General features: G+C 38.8%; 1 protein-coding gene and 1 long non-coding RNA gene across 4 annotated transcripts in view; one reads left to right on the top strand and one right to left on the bottom strand.

Moving 5' to 3' along the window:
* Positions 1-17313, bottom strand: part of CCNT2 (cyclin T2) — a 42761-nt gene extending 25448 nt beyond the window's left edge. For 2 of the 3 annotated variants that reach the window (XM_053596774.1, XM_053596775.1), the window contains exons 1-2: positions 17123-17313; positions 16244-16325 (exon numbers count right to left, since the gene is read on the bottom strand). In XM_053596774.1, the coding sequence (XP_053452749.1) occupies positions 16244-16325; positions 17123-17280 (240 nt within the window). In that variant the 5' untranslated portion in view covers positions 17281-17313. The remainder of the gene's footprint in view (positions 1-16243; positions 16326-17122) is intronic. The other variant, XR_008381154.1, reaches the window with a different exon arrangement.
* A 123-nt stretch (positions 17314-17436) lies between these two features.
* The window catches only part of LOC128589909 (uncharacterized), a 65621-nt gene continuing 61039 nt past the window's right edge, over positions 17437-22018 (top strand). Inside the window, exon 1 of the long non-coding RNA XR_008381157.1 lies at positions 17437-17546. This is a non-coding gene — a long non-coding RNA (uncharacterized LOC128589909). The remainder of the gene's footprint in view (positions 17547-22018) is intronic.

Below are 22018 nucleotides of genomic sequence, written 5' to 3'. Positions count from 1 at the left end.
AAGGGAACACTTTCACACTGCTGGTGGGACTGCAAACTAGTACAACCTTTCTGGAAGGAAGTATGGAGAAACCTCAAAGCATTCAAGCTAGACCTCCCATTTGATCCTGCAATCCCAGTGCTGGGCTTCTACCCAAAAGAAAAAAAAAATCCTTTTATCACAAGGACACTTGTACTAGACTGTTTATTGCAGCTCAATTTACAGTTGCCAAAATGTGGAAACAGCCTAAATGCCCACCAACCCAGGAATGGATTAACAAGCTGTGGTATATGTATACCATGGAATACTATTCAGCTATTAAAAAAATGGAGACGTTACATCCTTCGTATTAACCTGGATGGAAGTGGAAGACATTATTCTTAGTAAAGCATCACAAGAATGGAGAAGTATGACTCCTATGTACTCAATTTTGATATGAGGACAATTAATGACAATTAAGGTCATGGGGTGGGGAAGGAAAAGCAGAGAGAGGGAAGGAGGGAGAGGGGTAGGGCCTTGGTGTGTGCCACACCTTCTGGGGGCAAGACATGATTGCAAGAGGGACTTTACCTAACAAATGCAATCAGTGTAATCTGGCTTATTGTACCCTCAATGAATCCCCAACAATTAAAAAATAACCTCCTCCTTTCTTAATGGTCAGATGATCCAGATTTTCTCTTATGTGCCTAAAAAGTACTTATAAAACTCTCCAATGAACATTTACTGGTATGTCACAGGATTCCCAGTCACAGCTCCATCCTCCTCAGACTTTTAGTAGTAGTGGTAACTTTAAGCCTCAGTATGAACAAAATACTTTCAAATTTAAGCTTTTCTCCTTAGAAGATATTCTCAAAGGGAACAAAGAATGCATATACTAATGATTCTGAAATTCTATAAATAATTTAAAAAATTATGTATCTGGGGAGCCAAGCAGTGATCTGGATAGATTCCTAGGTTTATTTACCTACATTATCATAGAAGTCTTTCTGCTTCCTCTGAACAGGGCTTAATTCTCATCCTCCTCTAGTATAATACTAATACTTAACACTCTTCCAAAGTTCCTACTGAAATCCACTAACTCCATTTGCATTTCCTCCTCTAGAGCCAGCAGATTACTCCATTAGGGCTGTCAAAACAAAACAAAACATCTTTTTAGATAAATACTTTAAGTTTGGTTTGAGTGGCTAAACAACCACAAACTGAGATTCCATTCACTGGGGCAGGAACCATGCACTAGTTATTTTTGTGTTCTCGAACCTAGTTTCAATAAACTTTCTCAAATCACTATAATTAAAGGGCAGAAGAGTAAAGGGAAGTTGATTTTTAAGTAGTGTCCATAGTCTGTCACTCTGACAGGTGTCTTAACTATTTCAAGGAAATGCAGGATTCACAAAACAAGACAAATTTCCACAGAAAAATATCATATAAATCATGGAGAGGGGGAAGCAGAGGTGATGAAGCCAACACAGTAGTCCCACTATACAGCCCAGTGGATTTCCTGGCTCTGTTATCTGACTAGCCTAGGCAAATTACTTATTTCTTTCTGGCTCAGATTCCACATCTGTAAAATGGGAGAAACAGCACTGGCTTATAGAGCTGTGGTGAGTATTAAATGAGCCAATATATGTAAAGCACTGAAAAAGTGCCCCATAATAATATGACTCTATGTTGAAAAATTAAAACTACTACATATTGTTACTGCTGATCTTAAATTTTGAAAGTGATTTAACACGCTTATTTTAAAAATTGCCCTTTTTTGGCTCACCTTCCACCACTGGAAGGTTCTGTTGCAGTTTTAAGCATACGCAAACCTTGAAATTATGGTACTTAATACTTCAATGATTTATACCCATCTTCTCTACTTCTCTTCTTTTCTATGCCTTCATGTTTTCATTCCTACTTCCCTTCTCCCCATCTTTTCTCCTCCTGCCCATTCCTGGCCACTTTCTCCCTCTCTGTTCATGATGCCCTTCTTTTACTATCTGATGCTGGCATCAACCTTGATAGTGAGAGGAAAGGTCAGGCTGAATTAACAAAATGCCTGAGTAATCTCTAAGTCACCAAAGATGGCTACATCAGTCAATTTTAAATGAATCATTCTGGTTCTTACTGTTTTTAGTAATTAATCTTGTAGTTATTTGATCACTCTTCAATTTTAAAACTCTTTATCCAGAAAACTCTAACAGGAGCAAAGAAAAGGCCTCCATATTTGCTTATTTGCTAATACATTATCAACAGGGTCATCCTGGTCTGTTTCTGTGTTTTATCATTAGGTCCAATAGGCTACTGAAGACATTTCTCCCCTGTTCCTTAACTGCCCCAAACATCTCCCTATCTAGCCCTGATAACAAATAGTTATCCTTCATTAACAAATACCCAGCAAGCTCTAGTTATCACAGATCGAAATTTGGAAATGATTTGCTATAGTTTAGGGGAAGTGGTAGTTTAGGGAAATCTCAGTAAAGGCTCACAGAAAAGAAGGGCTTAGAATAAGAAAAGGGAAGAAAAAACTTAGATGTAAGGGAAGACAAGAGAGGTATACCCAACAAGGAAGAAAGTGGAATAAGCCAAAATGCCATTTGTTAATAGGAAATATCACCAAGCTTGAAACAATCAAACCAAAATTCCAATACGACCATAGAAATGGTTCAAAACCATTTTGCTGCACTTAAAATACTGGCAGTACAGCCTTACAGAAAATGTTATTAATTTGCTCTGACATTTTAGTTTTCTTACCCATATAATTACACGTCTGTGAAATACTGTCACATAAGAAAATCTGTGCTAAAAATTTAAAAATCTTCAGGTTAGATGTTATTTGGGACACCTAATTAATGTGAAAAATAGCTTAATAAAATCTGAAAATACTAGTATTCATTCAATATTGTTGAAAAGCAGTACTGATCATGATAATAAGGCTTGATTTCTATAGAATAACTACATTGTATCTAAACATAACGAATATGCTTAATATAGTTTGGAATTTAAAAAATTATTTATGGGGCTCAGCACCCACGGCATAGTGGTTATGGTGCCAGCCACATACACGGAGGCTGGCGGCTTCGAACCTGGTCTAGGCCAGCTAAAACAATAATGACAACTGCAACAAAAAGTAGTCGGGTGTTGTGGCAGGTGCCTGTAGTCCCAGCTACTTGAAAGGCTGAGGTAAGAGAATGGCTTAAGCCCTAGAGTTTGAGGTTGCTGTGAGCTACTATGCTACAGTACTCTACTGAGGGCAACATAGTAAGACTCTGTCTCAAAAAAAAAAAAAAAAAATATATATATGGAAGTACTTGGGCATTATGAATGTTTCTAAAATGAAAAAAATCAACTTCTAGTTTAAAGTATACTTAGGATGTCATAGTGAAGGCTCTATTCTCCCTTAAATAAACGTAGTTTCTACCAGTCCATAATATATACTTAAAAATACCTCTCCCAGTATCAGTTACTTAGGAAGCTGAAGCGGAAGGATCACCTGAACCCATGAGTTTGAGGGCAGCATGGGCAACATAGAGAGAGCCTATCTCTTTAAGAAAAAAAAAAATCTCATAAAGTATTGTGAAACAAAAACATTAACATTTCAGAAGTATTCAAATACACTACACAAATCTTACAAAAGGCCGAATCCCTGTAACAAATTATTGTGAAAATGGCAGTATCTCCACATTTATTTACAAATTCAGTGCAATCCTTATCAATTTCTCAGCTTTTGCAGAAACACTTACCTGCCACTGGAATTTAGCATATCATCTCCAAAGTAAATGGAGATAAACTTTTAATGACTTACCAGAAGAATGCTGAGGTGATAGTAGTAGAGGTAATACCCATATCCCCACAGAAAAGCAGAGCAACAAGATAGCAAAACCAAAATCCCACAGATATTTACAACTAAATCACATGACGGGCCATTCCTAGGAAATCCAGAATACAAATGGGTAAGGACAAAGGAGGCTGCTGTACAGCCACAGTACCTAGCATCTAATGCAGCAAGAAGCAAAGGGAGGCAATGGGGCATGTGCAGGACCTAATAGCGGAGGAACCTTAAAAAAGCCAACAGGCATTCACTGGAAATCATGGCTGGCCAATCTGAGAATGGCAGCTGAGACTGGCTGCCATTCAGTCAGTCAGTAGAGAGGAGACTGGACTGCTTCCTCCAGTCCAGGAAGGAGGTAGATGCAAGAGGCCTGCCGTAAAGTTAGAAGGACTGACGCTAACTTCTATGACCTTTTGAAATCAATCTCCTAAGGTTCTTTCCAGGACTCCATATTGAAGAGAACACTTTGGAAGAAAAAAAAACACAATTGGCAGGATAGGGACAAGGGAAAAAGAAGATTAAAATGTTGAGAGGAACAGAGCCAGGAAACCTTGAAAGCAACCTGCCACATTTTTGAACATTACACGAAAATAACAGAAAAGGGAACTTTGTGAAATCAGAAAACCTTTTCTGAAGTAATCCCCTTCTCAAAGTCCAAGAAAACTAATCTCTCACAAAATTAAGTAACCTATAAGATAAAATTAGAAAAGCTCTGCCTGAAGCAATACAATCATACTAGAAAGAACTGCTTGAAAAAAAATCTATAAATGGTGCTAGGGAAACTGGATATCCACACACAATTTGAACCTTATCTTACACCATAAAAAATTAACTCAGAAAGATTAAAACTAAACATAAGAGCTAAAAGTATAAAACTCTCAGGAGAAAACACAAAAGGAAAGCTTCAGGACATTGGATTTGGCAATGATTGCTTGGATGTCATCCAAGCACAGGCAACAAAAAGAACCAATACATTGGACTCCCTTGATTTTAATAATTTTTGTACATCAGAAAAGCAAAAAGACAACCCAAAGAATGAGAGGAAATATTTGCAAATTACACATTTGATAAGAAATTAATCTAGAATATACAAAGAACTCTTGTAACTCATCAACAACAAAAAAATTTCAAAAATGGACAAAAGACATAGACATTTCTCTGAAGAAGACACACAAATGGCCAACAAGCAAATGAAATGATGTCAACATCAGTAACAATTAGAGAACTGCAATCAAAACCAGGACAGAGATACCACTTTACAACAGTTATGATGGATGGCTGCTATTATAAACCAACAACCCACCAAACCCCAGAAGTTTTATAGGAAGGATGTGTGGGTCTGGAACCTTTGTGCGTTGATGGTGAGATTGTAAAATGTTGCAGCCACTGTGAAAAATACAGTAGGTTCCTCCAAAAATTAAAAATAGATTTATCATGCGATCCAGCAATTCTACTTCTGGATATATGCTCAAAGGAACTGAAAGCAGGATCTCTCAAACAGATACTTGTACGTGCATGTTCATAGCATCATTCCTGATAGCTCAAGGGTCACTGACAAAATGCGGTACATACATACAATGAAATATTACCCAGGCTTAAAAAGGAAGGAAATTCTAGGCCAGGCGTGGTGGCTCACGCCTGTAAGCCCAGCACTTTGAGAAGCCGAGGCAGATGGATTGCTTGAGCTCAGGAGTTCAAGACCAGCCAGAGCAAAAACGAAATCCTGTCTCTACTAAAGATAGAAAAATTGAGGCATAAGGATAGCTTGAGCCCAAGAATTGGAGGCTGCTATGAGTTACGACACCATGGTACTCTACCCAGGGCAACAGCTTGAGACTGTCTCAAAAAAATAAATACATATAAAATAAAAAAGGGAAGAAATTCCAACACATGCTGCAATATAGATCAATTCTGAACACACTATGCTAAATGAAATAAGCCAAACATAAAAAGACTAAATATTGTATGATTCCACTTATAAGAGTTGTCAAATTCATGAACTAAGAAAGTAGAAAGGTGGTTGCCAGGGGCTGAGCGGGAGGGAGGGATGTGGAGTTGTTTAATGGGCAGAGTTTCTGTTTGGGAAGATGATAAAGTTCCAGAGATGGATAGTGGTGGTTGCATAGCAATGTGAATGTACTTAATGCTAATGAGTTATATGCTTAAAAAAGGTAAATTTAAGTTATGTGTATCCTATCAAAATAAAAAAAGAAAAAAAATTAAAACTGTAACATATTTCAAAACTAATGGACATTAAGAAAATTGTTGAAACATGAAAGAATGTAAGATGATCTGAAATCACTTTTCAAATGAGCACAACACCCACCTGAGTATATCAACCCACAACACTCAATATCAAAACATTATGAAATGCAAATCAAAACCACCTTGAGATATCACCTAACCCCAGTGAGGATCACCCATATCATAAAGTCCCAAAGCTGCAGATGCTGGTGTGGCTGTAGAGAAGGGAACACTTTTACATTATTGATGGGACTGCAAACTAATACGACCTCTTTGGAAAGAAGGATCGAGAATCCTTACAGAAATCAAAATATCTGATTTTGATTTCATCTGATCCCTCAATCCCTTTACTAGGTATTTACCTAGAAGGCAAAAAATATCATTTTATCATAAGGACATTTGCGCTAGATTGTTTATTGTAGCTCAGTGTAGAATTGCTAAGATGTGGAATCAACCCAAGTGCCCATCAACCTATGAATGGATGAACAAATTGTGGTATATGTATACCATGGAATACTATTTAGCAAGAAAAAAGATGGAGGCTGTCTTTTGGGTTAACCTTGATGAAGCTGGAGAACATTTTCCTTAATAAAGCATCTCAAGAAAGGAAAAGCAAGAATCCAATATACTCAATACTAACCCGAACCCAGCAGATGAACAAATATATGTCCACATAGGAGAAATACACAAATTCAAGATGAAAGGAGGAGGGGAGGAGGAGAGGGGAACTGGTGTGCTCTCACCTAACAGAAACAACTGTAAGGGTACATGGCACATCTCTTGGGTGAGGGGCACAACTACAACAGGGACTTTACCTAACAAACGCAAACAATGTTAATGTAATCGTTTGTACCCTCCTGAAATTTTAGAGAAAGATGCATCATGGTAAAATTACTGGAATTTAAGTCCTTTGGGCACTCAGACAAAAACAAATTAAGGAAAATTAGATCATCATTAAACTGTCAGCAATGCTTTATGCCAGAGAAAAAAGTTACATCTGTAAAACATTCTAAGGAAAGAAAATATAGCAAAGAATTTTACATGCACAAAACTGACCTTCACTATAAAGGGCACAAAGAACTGACAACATTTAAGAATTTAGAGAATATTGTTTTCCACATGATCTTCAGAAGAATTCTAGGCAATCAAAATGAAAGGGCTTCAATGTAAGGAAGGGTAGCAAACAATAAACCTGTAGTTACTCCACAACTAAGATTAAATGACAATCAAAAGAGAGGATGATATGATGGTCATTTAAGATAACACAGAGTACAATTTCTACAAACTGGGAGTAAGGGGAGGAGCAAAGTAAAAACACTTAAATTTTCTTGGCAGTTATAATGGTGGTAATACTGTTATTCCGAGACTTACTTGTGAAATGTAAGATTAAGTTAGTGGAAGATAGGGAATATTCAAATTCTATTATCCCACATTCTTGACGAGTGGGATTTTTGGTATGAAAGGTGACTGAGATGTAATGAGAAGAGGTTATTAAATACAGAGATAGTTTTAGTATAGAGGATGCCAAAAGGAAATGCATATACATTTTTAAAAAGGAAAAAACTGTTATCTTGTATACTGTTATCTCTTGTAATTACAGAAGTCAAACGTGACTTGAATATTACAATTTAGTATAGTTCTTTCCTTTCTTAAAATGTGCATACATTTTTGGGGCACCCTCTATATATTTAAAATGAAGATATAAGACAAGTACAGTTAACATATGAATATTTCATGTTAACTTAGTATGAAGATAAAGAATAAACATTTAACGTATCAATATGCATGGTGAATATATATGTATTTTTACTACACTATGTATTTCCTAATTGTGTTAATTCCAGATGCTCAGAAACAATTAACAACAGAGTAACAATGTGCATCACTAGTGGGCAGGTTATGAAATACTTCTGTCTCTTCCCATTAAAAGAAAGCAACTTTTCTAAAAGAAACGGCCAATTCTAGCTCTAAATTTTCTGAGGTAGGAAAATTTACAAGATGGGCCTGGAATATCTTGTCTTAACAGTGAAACAGCCACCCAAGATTATTGCAGTCTAGGGTGACCATATGACACAGCAGTTCTATTCCTGGGATAAACTCAAGAGAAACCAAAACACAGGTCCACACAAAAACTTGTTCATGAATGTTTATAGTAGCAATATTCACATTAGTCAAAAAGTGGTAACAACTCAAATATCCAACAACTGATGAATTGGGACATAAATGTAGTCTAGCCATACATTAGAATAACTAACAGCTCAATAAGAAAAATAAAGTACTGATATATGCTACAACATACAAGGTCTGACAATTAAGTTCCCAAACTTGCTACCATGCGCTCACGTTGGCAGCACTGTACAGCTTGGTAAGGTTTCATAACCTTGGTATATCAGCGTCTCACTGTGTTCATGTGGACATGTGGCAGTGACTTGCTTAGTGGCATTATTGTTGTATGTTTTTGTAAGCCATCTTGAGAATGCTGGGGCTTGGATTAGAGCACAAACATTAGATTTCTTGGTAAACTTGCCAAGAGTGGAAGGGAAATCAGAGACATGTTAGTCCAAATTTATGGGCATAATGCCATTAAAAAAATAGTATACAAATGCATTAAAAATTTTTCTGAGAGATGGCAGCGCCTGTAGCTCAGTGGCTAGGGCACCGGCCACATACACCAAGGCTGGTGGGTTCGAACCTGGCATGGGCCTGCTGAAATGACAACTGCAATAAAAAAATAGCCAGGTGCTGTGGTGGGTGCCTATAGTGCCAGCTACTTGGGAGGCTGAGGCAAGAGATCGCTTAAGCCCAGGAGTTTGAGGTTGCTGTGAGCTGTGATGCCATAGCACTCATACTCAGGGTGATAGCCTGAGACAATGCCTCAAAAAACAAACAAACAAACAAACAAAAAAACACAAAATTTTTCTGAGAGGAGAGTGTCACTGATGAAGAGTCAGAGCACCTTTATGATTCTTACCTTCCTTATATGGATGAAAAAGGAGGTTATCAACCTCAAATACATATTTGAGAACCATGTATCAATATAAAGATTAAAAACCCTCAAATTCCCATAAAATCTTGAAATAAACATGTGGACATTTGTCTCTAGATAAGTATAAAGGTAATGAAATTAAAGCAAAAGGCTGACAGATTTGATTAACAAAAACTTTTCAATGTAAAAAAAGCCATTAAAAAACTAAAAGACAAACTAGAAAAATAATTACTAACACGATACAAGAAATTTATAATAAGCTCAAAAAAAAAAAGGGTAAAAACCCCACATTATTAGTTCACAGAAAGGCAGCAATTATTAATAAACTAAATTTAAACTTTAGGAAAACCAAAGTGTCTCTAAAGCCCTCAATTTTAAAAACGATTACACATGCAATCGTTGTTTTTAAGAAGGTCCTTGAGGCTTGGTGCCTGTAGCTTAGCCGGCTAGGGTGCCAGCCACATACACTGGAGTTGGCAGGCTTGAATCCAGCCCAGGCCTGCCAAACAACGACAACTATAACCAAAAAACAGCCGGGCGTTCTGGTGGGAGCCTGTAGTCCCAGCTACTTGGGAGGCTGAGGCAAGAGAATTGCTTAAGCTGAAAGAGTTTGAGGTTGCTGGGAGCTGTGACGCCACAGCACTCTACTGAGGGCGACACAGTGAGAGTCTGTCTCCAAAAAAAAAAAAAAAGAAGACCCTTGGGAATTACAGACGAATAAATAACTTCTTGCTAGAAAAGATAAAATTCACCAAGCACCCAAAGTTATGAACAGTGGCAGTATACTGCTTTATTCCCTCTGCCTAACAGGGGTGTCCAATCTTTTTTCTTTTCTGCCATACATCAGAAGAGTAAGAGTTGTCTTGGGCCATACAGTAAATACACAAACACTAACAGAAAGTTGATTAGCAAAAAAGGGTCCCTTCATACTTTTTGTGATACCCATCACCACAGATAAGCAAAAAAAGTCCTTACAAAATCATCATTCAATTTACAGAGTGGACATCCTTGTTAGAGCCTTCTTCACTCACTTAACTTCTTAAACTAGGGTTTCTCACTCTTACCCTAAGGACATTTTGGCCCAATTTATTGGGGGTGGGGGTGGGGAACTGTCCTGTGCATTGCAGGGTGCTTAGCAGCATTTCTGGCCTATACCCGCTAGATGCTAATACTGCACCACATTTAGCTGTGACAAGCAAAAATGTCTCCATACATGGCCAAATGTCCCCTACAAGGCCAAAAATTACTTGAGTTGAGAATCACTTGTTTAACCTTCAACAAGGGTGGGGAACCTGGGGCCTCAAGGCCACATGTGGCTCTCTAGATCCCCAAGTACAGCCTGTTAACTGAATCCAAAAGAACAAATCCCTTTTATAATGTACCCCTTCTGGTTCTGTCTTAAAAATTACTTCTCCACAAGTAGCTATACCAAACCCCAACTAGGCCAAATCCAATTCTTCATGTTCCCATAATGCTGTGTGCTAAATCTAATGTTAAAAGAAAAAACTTTACTGTGCCGAAAATGACATACATATGCTTGCACTCGCAAAAAAATATTTCTCAAAGGGTACACAAAAACTTTTAACAGGAGGTGCAATAGGACAAAGGTGAGGGCTTAGACTCTTGGATGAAGGGAAGTTTATGATAGCCTCTTTTCCAGTTTTCATTTACCATGTGCTTATATACAGGTTAAGCATCCCTTATCCAAAAGTGCTTGGGACCAGAAAGAAGTGCTTCAGATTTTGTATTATTTGCATTTCCAGTTGAGCATCCCAAATCTGAAAATCCAAAACACTCCCATGAGTGCTTCTTTCAAGCATTATGTCAGTATTCACTATCAGACTTTGGAGTTTTCCAGATTTGGGATGTTCAAGCTAAGTTTTCAATAATAAAATATTTAAACATAACCATGTAGGGAGGATAAATGAGTAACAAAATATAGGAGTCATCAACAGACCTGTGAGCAACAAGATTACATCCGTTCTACTAATATTTTACTTATCTTTTTTAAGAGATCACACAATTAAGTTCTCCAACCCATCTTAAAAAAGTGTACATAGCTCACACCTATAATCCCAGCACTCTGGGAGGCCCAGGTGGGCGGATCCCCTGAGCTCATGAGTTGGGGTCCAGCCAAAGCTAAAGCAAGACCCCATCTCTAAAAAATAGCCAGGCATTGTGGCAAGCGCCTGTAGTCCCTGCTACTCAGGAGGCTGAGGCAAGAGAATAGTTTGAGCCCAAGTGTGTGAGGCTGCTGTGAGCTATGGCCATGGCACTCTACCAAAGGGTGACAAAGTAACACTCTCAAAAAAAAAAAAGATGCTACATATATCACTGCTCAATATCATTATGGTCACTTTCAAAGTACTCACCTCAGCCATTTGGTGACTGTAGTGACATTAAGCAGTGAGGTATGTAGCCCTTTTTCTAGAACAAGTTTATAAACTTAACTTTCTAGGCATTGGTGACATTAGTGGTGAAACAAAAACAAAAACCTCCAAAATAAACAACCACCCCGCCCCCGCCCCCGTACAGAGCAATAGGCAACCTCTCTCAGACAAAGAACAGGGACTGTGGGCATTTCTCTAGATAGATAAAAGAATGGCTCTTCTCCACATCACTTACAACTTTATAGGAGGATAAAGGAATGGAAAAAAAAATCTTCAAATTTTCCAACATCAATTGAGAAAGATTCAAGGGGAAAAGTCCGTATTTTGAGAGTGCCATTTTTCTTCCTCTGCTGGCAAAGTAATAAATTTCCCTTTCCTTCTCAAAAACCCATTTTATTTTTTTCTGATACAACCTAGAGAACAAGTACCAAAATTTTGGTAACAGATTTTGGCATGGGCTGGGTGGGCTCATGGACTTCCTGCTGAAGAAGGAGAATGGCACCCTGCTGAAGAAGCAAGCAGGAGCCTGAGTCAGAGGTGTGGGTCTCCACTGGAAGGAGCAGGTTGTTTTCAGGGTGAGAAGAGTACAGACAGTCCCAGCAACTGCTGGGGGCATGCTTTGGCTCAAAGGGAACTCTGTCTCCCCCAAGTAGATGCAGATTCCCACAATCTGAGTTGAGAAGGAAACTGATTTGGGGAGGGTCCAGATGCCAGGCCTTTTTGTTGGATAAGTTCCCTGGGGGTCACCCCGAGATCCCCATTTCAGAGGTTTTCAGACATTCCTGCTCCGTGGCAGGGCATTTTGTTTGGCAGTACTGAGGTGGAAGTCACAGGTCCAGTAGAACTAAGGGACCTGGATTGAATATGGAACTCATTTGAGGTTCCCAGGCATTGGGAGGACCAGGCCACCACTTGAGACTGGTTTACCTTCCAGGCCTTTAGGGTACTTGGGGCATGCCATTTGGGGTGGCATTTTGTTCTCTTTGGATTCCCATTTGTTTGACGGGCTCTGCCATTTTGTGTTGAGAATTCTCTGTATTGTCTGTTTATTATTCGTGAATTGTTACAACATTGATAACGTCCATCTTAAAGTCCCTTGGGGAGAATTTTGTTTGGTCAACTTATAGCTGAAACCTGTGTCTAATGTTTTATTGTAATCCACTATATGTGCTGCACGGTGATGTGGCCATTAAATGAAACCTAAAAGTTTGACTTGAACTTGTAGACTATCTCACAGCTAGAGTTCTAAAGTAAAATCTATTGGAACTTTGTGCAGATGTATGAGTACATTCGGTTAGGGATGTTTTGTGTATGTCCATGTATTATATGGTTGTGTCTACATGGTTCTGAATGGCTTGTAATGCTTTTATTTTTGTTCATGTGAATTGAGTTATATTTGGTAAATAAACTGGGTTATTGAAAGTATTATTGGTAAAGTTAAGAGTAAAAATGTTTTCTAATTGTCATACAAAAAAAAAACTGAGTAAGATTTTATAAAGGCTGTAAGCAAAAGGTGGCAAATTTTATCACAAATACCACTGACTTTTGAACATGGCTCTGAACTGCACATGGTTTTTCTTGACTCCAACAAAACTCAGATGGAAAAGTACAGGAGTCACAGGATGTGAACCCTGTGGATATGGAGGGCTGACCTTCACGGATGAGGGTTCTGCAGGTCTGAATGCTGGGTGACAGTAGGTGTGGATTTGGTATCCTCAAGGGTCCTAGACCCAATCCCCAACAGATACCAAAGACTGTAAATACAAGTCTGTTTATGAGTAGCAGCTGATCAATCTAACTTACAGGTATAAAATGAAATTATGACATAGACAATGTAGTCTTAGAAGTCATTACAGTCATTCCTTAAGATCATTATTCCTGAGGGTGGTGCCTGTGGCTCAAAGGAGTAGGGCATTGGCCCCATGTACCTTAAGTGGCAGGTTCAAACCCGGACCTGGCCAAAAAACTGGAAAAAAAAAACAAACAAACATTAATCCCGAGTTCTATCTCAACTTGCCATGTATATTTGGGCTCTTTAACAGAACTGTAATACACTCAAGTCTTGCATATTGTTAATATATGCAGTTCTGATTTCTAGAGCTCAAGAAAGAGGCAATGGAACTAAGGAAAGTACACAGAAGACTAAAAAGATCAAGTAAATTGGAGATATGCCATGAGAACAGACCATGGTCAACAAAAATACTTAGAAAAAGGTATATGCTCTTTACAATCTGATCTTCAAATAATTCATCAGACTTGGAATTAGTAAAAGAAATAAATTCATCATAAATTTGACTATCCAAATAATGAACAGTTTCTTAGAGCAACTGGGTCAATATTTACTGTAAGATTGATACCAGGTTGGATGTTCTCCCTCATTATGTACCTTAGAGGTATTGGTTGCCTGAGAGCTTTTATATTTTACTAGATTTATCTTGAGTTTGATCCAGCAAGGGTATTCTTTAGTTACTAATTCTATTACATAAACCTCACTGCAACCAGTGAACATATAAATCATTTACTGTTGATAGTGATTTAAGTCTCTGGAATCTGACAAAAGAACTCAATGATAACAGTTTCTGGGTCTCAACACATACTGATACTGATTCATACTGATACTGATTTTATCCTGAAACACAATCGCACTTTACTTTTAGGGTTTTTTATTTGTCAATGTGGGAAAATAAAACAAAGTGACATAAACATTTTAAAAATATTTTAATATGATTAATGCATATTTATTACAAGACTAGATATAGTTTATCATTAGCAGCTTAACATTTAAGCTTGTTATTCCATAGGGTTTAATTTGCCGAATGGTGTTCAGTTTACTTTGTAGTGAAGATTCATGCCTTTCGTAAGTTTACTTATGACATTCCAGTATTATCCTATAAGAAAAATTTTCCCAGTGATGTGGGAGAATAGGAATTTACAAGCAACTCACATTCAATTTGAGACCACCCCTTTCACCCTAAAAAAATAAGGGGGGGGGGAATAAAAGAGTGAGGCTATGTAATTGGTAAAAGTGCACCAACACAAATATAAAACCTATAGCAAAGGTAAAAAGACAACAGTTAGATATAAAGGGTACAATACTGTTTCTCAAAACAGAAATTAACACCAGATTTCAATTATCCTGCTAATAATGACTCCATGTAAAATGCTGCAACTTACCTCCATACGCACACAAGACATTAAGAAGGGTAATAAAATTTATTTTATTTTGGCATTTATATTGAATGATAACATTTAAATAAAATAGTGAAAACTAGAATGCAAAAGACTTTGGGTTCATCAGTCAATCTAAAGTGGTGTACTTTGTTGGCTTTAAGCAAGAGACTTGTTTTAAAAGCACACCAACCAGCCCAGAAAGACAAATTATGAAAGAGCCCCCTCCCAACAGAGTGAAGACTTCTGGTGAGAAAATTTACTAGAATTAGAAAAGCAAGCCCAATTCAGCAATTGGGACATATGCAGCCATGTAAATAATTTCCAGAACAATTTTGACTTGTAATTTCTGCCAGCACTATCCAGGGCTACGTAAGGAAAGCCACGTTTATGTTAGTACTCACTACTACACTACTGCCTTTGGAGAAAGTTCAAATAAAAATTTAATACCCTTAATTTAAATGTTATCACCAATGGCTTCCTTTCTCTTCCACAACTCTATCATGCACCTACGTGTTACTCCAAAGAAATAACAGGCAAACTAGAAACAGAACAAGAATGATATAAATTTAAAATAGGAAGAGTAGAAACAAGAGAAAATGCAAAAAAACAAAATATATATTAAAATATCTTGACCAGTGGTCAAGACAAACCTATATGATAAATAAGTCTGATAAACAAACAAAAAAATCAGACTTATGATTAGAAGAGGTTAAAAGAAGACTCAATATAAATCATGAAGCTTTTCCTTCCCCTTCAAAAACATTATTTTAAGAACCTTTTCTAAGACTGTTTTCTTAGCAAATAAGGTCCTAATGACTACCTATAAATAGCAGGAAAGTCTTCTGTGGTCCATTTCCTGCAAACACTTTTAACACTCTAAACACAACAGTGATAAAGCAATATGAAATGTTCTTTAACAAATGCAACAAAAAAGTATGCACATTACCCTGACTATATAACTCGTCTTTCATAACTTAAAAATTTCAACAGAATTCCATTATTCTATTTGTTAATATTTATGGGTTACGGATCTTAGAATTTGAGCGTAAATTTTACATCAAAACTAATAAAATACTCCTGAGAGCATATTTGAAGCAAGAGTTGACATCTGAATGACCAAATATTTAAGGAGACAACTAATGCTAATATGTGATAAACAGAAATGTCTGACATCTTAAAATTACTGGGTTAACAAATATTTCTGTTGAACAGCTAAATCTTTCAAAAGCATGTCACAATTAAAATAATTCCAGTTCACAATATCTGAAACAATTAGTTGAACACAATTAAGATCTACCATACCACGACTAAGCTTGTTCCAATTACACTGTACATTGCTACTGAAATTATTCAAATATTAAGTATAAAATTTAAAAGAAAAAAAATGATGTAATAACCCTAAAAGGAAAGAAATGTTGTTTAGCTTACAAAGTCTGGCAGGGCTTAACTAAACAGTGCCTTGCAGTTAATTCATTGTAAATATAAAAAACAGAAAACCCCCACATTTGAAGCGGAACAATTTATCACCTTATTTACCTTTACTGTTAATGCAGAACACTAAATTACGCAGTGCAATCAATGACCAAATAGCTTTTTTCTGCTTATCGATTTATTTTAAAAATTGGTGGCACTAAAAACAGACAATAAAATAGTACTTACATTTCTATTGAATTTGGTGAAGGAATGGTGCATATAAAACCTATGCATATAAACAATCGCAGTGTTTATTGTAAGCTGAGAGCTGGAAAGTAATATTTAGGAAACATCTGAGGAAAACAAGATCTCCATTTCCAAAACACTTTTGATAGAAAATTCCCGGTTCTTTGCCAATGCCTCTTACTCAAAACCAAACCAAAACTTGAAAATAAATTAAATAAATGACCGCAAAGGCGGGAGGGGGAAGAATAGGCTCCGCGCCAAATAAGCAAGAATAACTGCTGAGCAGTTCATTCTAATACTGCTATTGAGAGCCCTGAAACTAAGTATTAATGGCTACGACTGACTAAACTCAAAACCAAATAGTTAAAACGCGCGCGCGCGCACGCGGATAAGAAACCACGCCAAGAACATAAAGACCTCCAGTGCGCTCCCAAGGCCCAAGAGAACCGCCATCGAGCCGGCGAGAAGCGCGGGGAAAGGCTGCAGAGAACACTTACGCCTTTCGATATCTCTAACCTTCTTACCCCTCCACCCGTTCTGGAACAGAGAGAAATCGAAAGAAATGCCCCCTTTTCTACAATAATCCTAAGATTCCCCTCTCGTCTGGGCGGCACTCCCATCCCCCGCCGCCACCACGCGCTGCCCCAAACAGATTACACAACGCAACCTCCTAGCTCGCATTCTCGGGCTGTTCTACTCTTCACCTCCCCTCCGCTGGCCCCTCGCGGCTGCCCAAGCCCGAGCCTTCCTCCTTTTACGGCGCGGCCAAGGCTCAGCAAGGCCAAGGTGGCGGCGCCATTTTCGCAGGGCACCAGGTCGGGCGACCAGGCGAGGGAGACAGGGTGTGAGCGGCGGAGAACCAAGAACAGGAAAGGATACACATTGAGACGCTGTCCCATTTCCTGGATGAGGTTGGCCGCCTGCTGGCGGTACGAGAGCTCTTTGTCCGCCTCCACTCCGCAGCGGCGGCTCGGCGTGTTCTCCAGCTGTTCCCGAGTAAAGAACCAGCGAGAAGAAGATCCACGGCCCGACGCCATGACACTTCCTCCTCCGCCCGCTCCCTCACCCACCCCCCTCCCTTCCCGACTCGCGGACTCCCCGCCAAGGCGCGCGACCCCGCCCCACTCCGCTCTCCGTAGATCACGCACCTCCCCTTTTTACCCCCGCCGCCGCCCGTGCGCGTGCGCAGGGGCCGCCCTCTCGGCTTGCTCCAGTGTTTTGCTTTCTTTTTCCAGCCCCCTGCCTCGCTCTCGCGTACAGGACCACAATGCTTCGCGCTGCTTGTCATAGGAAAGCGCCGAAGGTGTGTGTGTATGGGGGTGGGAGGGGTTGGTTGGGAAGGAAAAAGTCGGCGCAGTGCTTGCCGGGTTGGCGGGGCGGAGAGGAGAAAAAGGAAGGTGGTTTGGTGGAGTGAGAGGGGAAGGTCTGGGCGTGGACACTGAAGGCCTGGTTGTTTTCTCCTTGTACTGGAGAGTGGCGGAGCTTTAAAAGGAGAAACACCTTTCCCTGTTCTGGCTTCAAGCTACAACCTCCATATTCCTTTCGGGTTTTGCGCGCAGTCTCGTATACGTGGGAATCCTGTGAGCAGCGTCTTCCCCGCGGACGGCTCTGGGAAGGAGCTATCTGGGAAAGCGTGCATTGGAAATAATGCTCTAAGTTTGTCCGCGCTTCAATGGTCTCCCTTCCTCCCCTTACATCATCTCGTATGAATCCAAGACCACACAGGCCGTGGTTTTGTTTTTTTTTTTTTGAGACAGTCTCACTTTGTCGCCCCCGTAGCGTGCTCTGGAGTCGTAGGTAACAGAAACCTCTCACTCTTGGTGATTCTTTTGCCTCAGCCTCCAGAGTACCTGGGACTACAAACACCCGCCACAACGCCCGGCTGGTTTTTTTTGTGGGCGGGGGGGTGGATGGGTGGTGGTGGTGGAGGGGCGTCTCCCTCTAGCTGAAGCTGGCCTCCAGCTCGTGAACTCAGGTGATCCCATGAGCTTATTTTTTTTAATTGTCAAACGTTAACCAATCAGAAATGGGGAAACTGAATTTCTAAACTACGTTTTGAGTCAAGAAGGTTTTTAAACCATGATATGGTTTTTGCAACAAAAAGTTGGGAGAGAATACAAATGGAATTAAGTAAAAAGTTCATCTTTAGTATTTACCCTGTTTCCCCGAAAATAAGACCTACTTACAGGAAAGATAAGATGTCCCCTGAAAATAAGACCTAGCATCTTTGGGAGCACACCTTAAAATAAGACGAAAACAGGGTAGTACAGTAGAATCTCCCCTACCTACCTGTTGATTAATTTCCTGCACTGTCTCCTAAAGGAAAATGCCACAGAGCTTTATTCTGAATGTCTGGCTCTGAGCAAAGACTTTTCCTGTTTTAAACTTGAACTGTGTGCCAAAGGCAACAGGTAGGTAGACTTACTTCTAAAAGGCAAGTGGTGGCACAATTAAGTGAGTTCTCCAATAAAGCTTCAGGCTTTTGCTCATTGTTTGGGGGCTCGTGGGCTGAGCATATATTGCTTTATCTTGGTACTGCCTGCCCCTATTGCACTAGAGCAGGCATCCTCAAACTTTTTAAACAGGGGGCCAATTCACTGTCCCTCAGACTATTGGAGGACCGGACTATAGTTTAACAAAACAAAAACAACTATGAACAAATTCCTATGCACACTGCACATATTTTATTTTGAAGTAAAAAACAAAACGGGAACAAATACAATTCACATCACCGCATGTGGCCCGCATGCCGTAGTTTGAGGACTCCTGCACTAGAATCTTAGTTTGCTTATAGTAGGCTGTTAACTGTGAAGTTCCGAAACAACTTCATTTCTTACCTGCCTTGCTTATAATTTACAAGGTAGATTGATTAAAGCAATGTTTAAACATCCAACACCCATTTAAAATAATGACTCTGAACAGGGAATAAAGAACTTCCTCAACTTGTTAAAGAGCATCTACAAACAACTTACAGCTAATATAATACTTATAAGAATACTGGATTCTTTTCCCATAAGATCTGGGACAAGGCAAGGCTGTCCCCTTTTGCTTCTCTTTTCAACATTGTACTGGATATCCTAGCCAATAGGAAAAGGAAATAAAAAGTATGCAGATCGCAAACTCTTCACAGATGACATAATTGTTTACATAGAACATCCTAAACAAATAACAAATTGTCGTACAACAAATCAGCAATGATAGCAATATTTTAAGATACAGTTAATGTTACAAAAGTCAATTACTTTCTAGTATGTCAGCAATGGACAACTGAATTTTGAAAACATTTTTATTTGTCGTGTCTCTGGTGAAGGAAATCAGAGAAGATCTAAATAATGGAAAGATTTTCGGGCTGATGGATTGGAAGACTCATTTTAGATGTCACTTCTTCCCAACTCAATTTACAAATTCAATGCAGTCCCAACCCAAATTCCAGCAATTGTATAGATACTGACAAGGTGATTTCAAAGCCTATCAGGAAAGACAGAAACCTCAGACAACAGAATATCAAAAAAGAACAAGTTGGACTGACACTGCCTGATTTCACAGCTGCCATTGTTAAGACTGTGATATGGGTGAGAGAGCAGACCCGTGGATCCATGGGATAGATAGCCCACACAAATACAGTCACCTGACTTGCCAAAGTAGCAAAAGCAATTCAATGGAGTAAGGAAAGTCTTTAACATGATTTTCATTCATATCGTTCAGCCATTAAAAAGGAGCAGGTCATGTGTGTACTGACTACCAATGTATTCCAGGGTACTAAAAGGTACAAAAAAAAGTAAGTTCAACTGTTTGCATATTATAAAATGAGAAAAGAAATATATGCTGATAAATAAGTACTCACATAATCATAAACTGTATGCAAGAGTACACAAAGTACATGCAGTAAAATAGATTCTGAGGGTGAAGACTGGGAGATATAGGTTAAATTTGATCTATTTGAACTTTAACATGTTTGTATTGACTTTTCTTTCTTCTTTTTTTAATTGCTGGGGATTCATTGAGGGTACAATAAGCCAGATTACACTGATTGCATTTATTAGGTAAAGTCCCTCTTGCAATCATGTCTTGCCCCCAGAAGGTGTGGCACACACCAAGGCTCCACCCCCTCCCTACTTCCCTCTCTCTGCTTTTCCTCCCCCCCCCATGAGTTTATTGTCATTAATTGTCCTCATATCAAAATTGAGTACATAGGATTCATACTTCTCCATTCTTGTGATGCTTTACTAAGAATAATGTGTTCCACTTCCATCAAGGTTAATACGAAGGATGTAACGTCTCCATTTTTTTTAATAGCTGAATAGTATTCCATGGTATACATATACCACAGCTTGTTAATCCATTCCTGGGTTGGTGGGCATTTAGGCTGTTTCCACATTTTGGCGATTGCAAATTGAGCTGCAATAAACAATCTAGTACAAGTGTCCTTATGATAAAAGGATTTTTTTCCTTCTGGGTAGATGCTGAGTAATGGGATTGCAGGATCAAATGGGAGGTCTAGCTTGAGTGCTTTGAGGTTTCTCCATACTCTTAGAAAGGTTGTACTAGTTTGCAGTCCCACCAGCAGTGTAAAAGTGTTCCCTTCTCTCCACATCCACGCCAGCATCTGCAGTTTTGAGATTTTATGATGTGGGCCATTCTCACTGGGGTTAGATGGTATCTCAGGGTGGTTTTCATTTGCATTTCTCTAATATATAGGGATGTTGAACATTTTTTCATATGTTTGTTAGCCATTCGTCTTTCTTCTTTAGAGAAGGTTCTATTCATGTCTCTTGCCCATTGATACATGGGATTATTGGCTTTTTTCATGTGGATTAATGTGAGTTTTCTATAGATCCTAGTTATCAAGCTTTTGTCTTATTCAAAATATGCAAATATCCTTTCCCATTGTGTAGGTTGTCTATTTCCTTTGGGTGTTGTCTCCTTGGCTGTACAGAAGCTTTTCAGTTTAATGAAGTCCCATCTGTTTATTTTTGTTGTTGTTGCAATCGCCATGACAGTCTTCTTCATGAAGTCTTTCCCCAGGCCAATATCTTCCAGTGTTTTTCCTATGCTTTCTTTGAGCATTTTTATTGTTTCATGCCTTAAATTTAAGTCCTTTATCCATCTTGAATCGATTTTTGTGAGTGGGGAAAGGCGTGGGTCCAGTTTCAGTCTTTTACGTGTGGATATCCAGTTCTCCCAACACCATTTATTAAATAGGGAGTCTTTACCCCAAGGTATGTTCTTGTTTGGTTTATCGAAGATTAGGTGGTTGTAAGATGTTAGTTTCATTTCCTGGTTTTCTATTTGATTCCAAGTGTCTATGTCTCTATTTTTGTGCCAGTACCATGCTGTCTTGATGACTGTGGCTTTGTAGTACAGACTAAAATCTGGTATGCTGATGCCCCCAGCTTTATTTTTATTGCTAAGAACTGCCTTAGCTATACGGGTTTTTTTCTGGTTCCATACAAAACGCAGAATCATTTTTTCCAAATCTTGAAAGTACGATGTTGGTATTTTGATAGGAATGGCATTGAATAGGTAGATTACTTTGGGAAGTATAGACATTTTAATAATGTTGATTCTTCCCATCCATGAGCATGGTATGTTCTTCCATTTGTTAATATCCTCTGATATTTCCTTTCTGAGGAGTTCATAGTTTTCTTTATAGAGGTCCTTCACCTCCTTTGTTAGGTGTATTCCTAGGTATTTCATTTTCTTTGAGATTATGGTGAAGGGAGTTGTGTCCTTAATTAGCTTCTCATCTTCACTGTTATTGGCATATACAAAGGC

Source organism: Nycticebus coucang, chromosome 7 (genome assembly GCF_027406575.1).
Source record: "Nycticebus coucang isolate mNycCou1 chromosome 7, mNycCou1.pri, whole genome shotgun sequence".
NCBI classification, from domain to species: Eukaryota; Metazoa; Chordata; class Mammalia; order Primates; family Lorisidae; genus Nycticebus; species Nycticebus coucang.
Note: the sequence above shows the minus strand (reverse complement) of the source record. Positions and strands in the feature narration are given on the sequence as shown.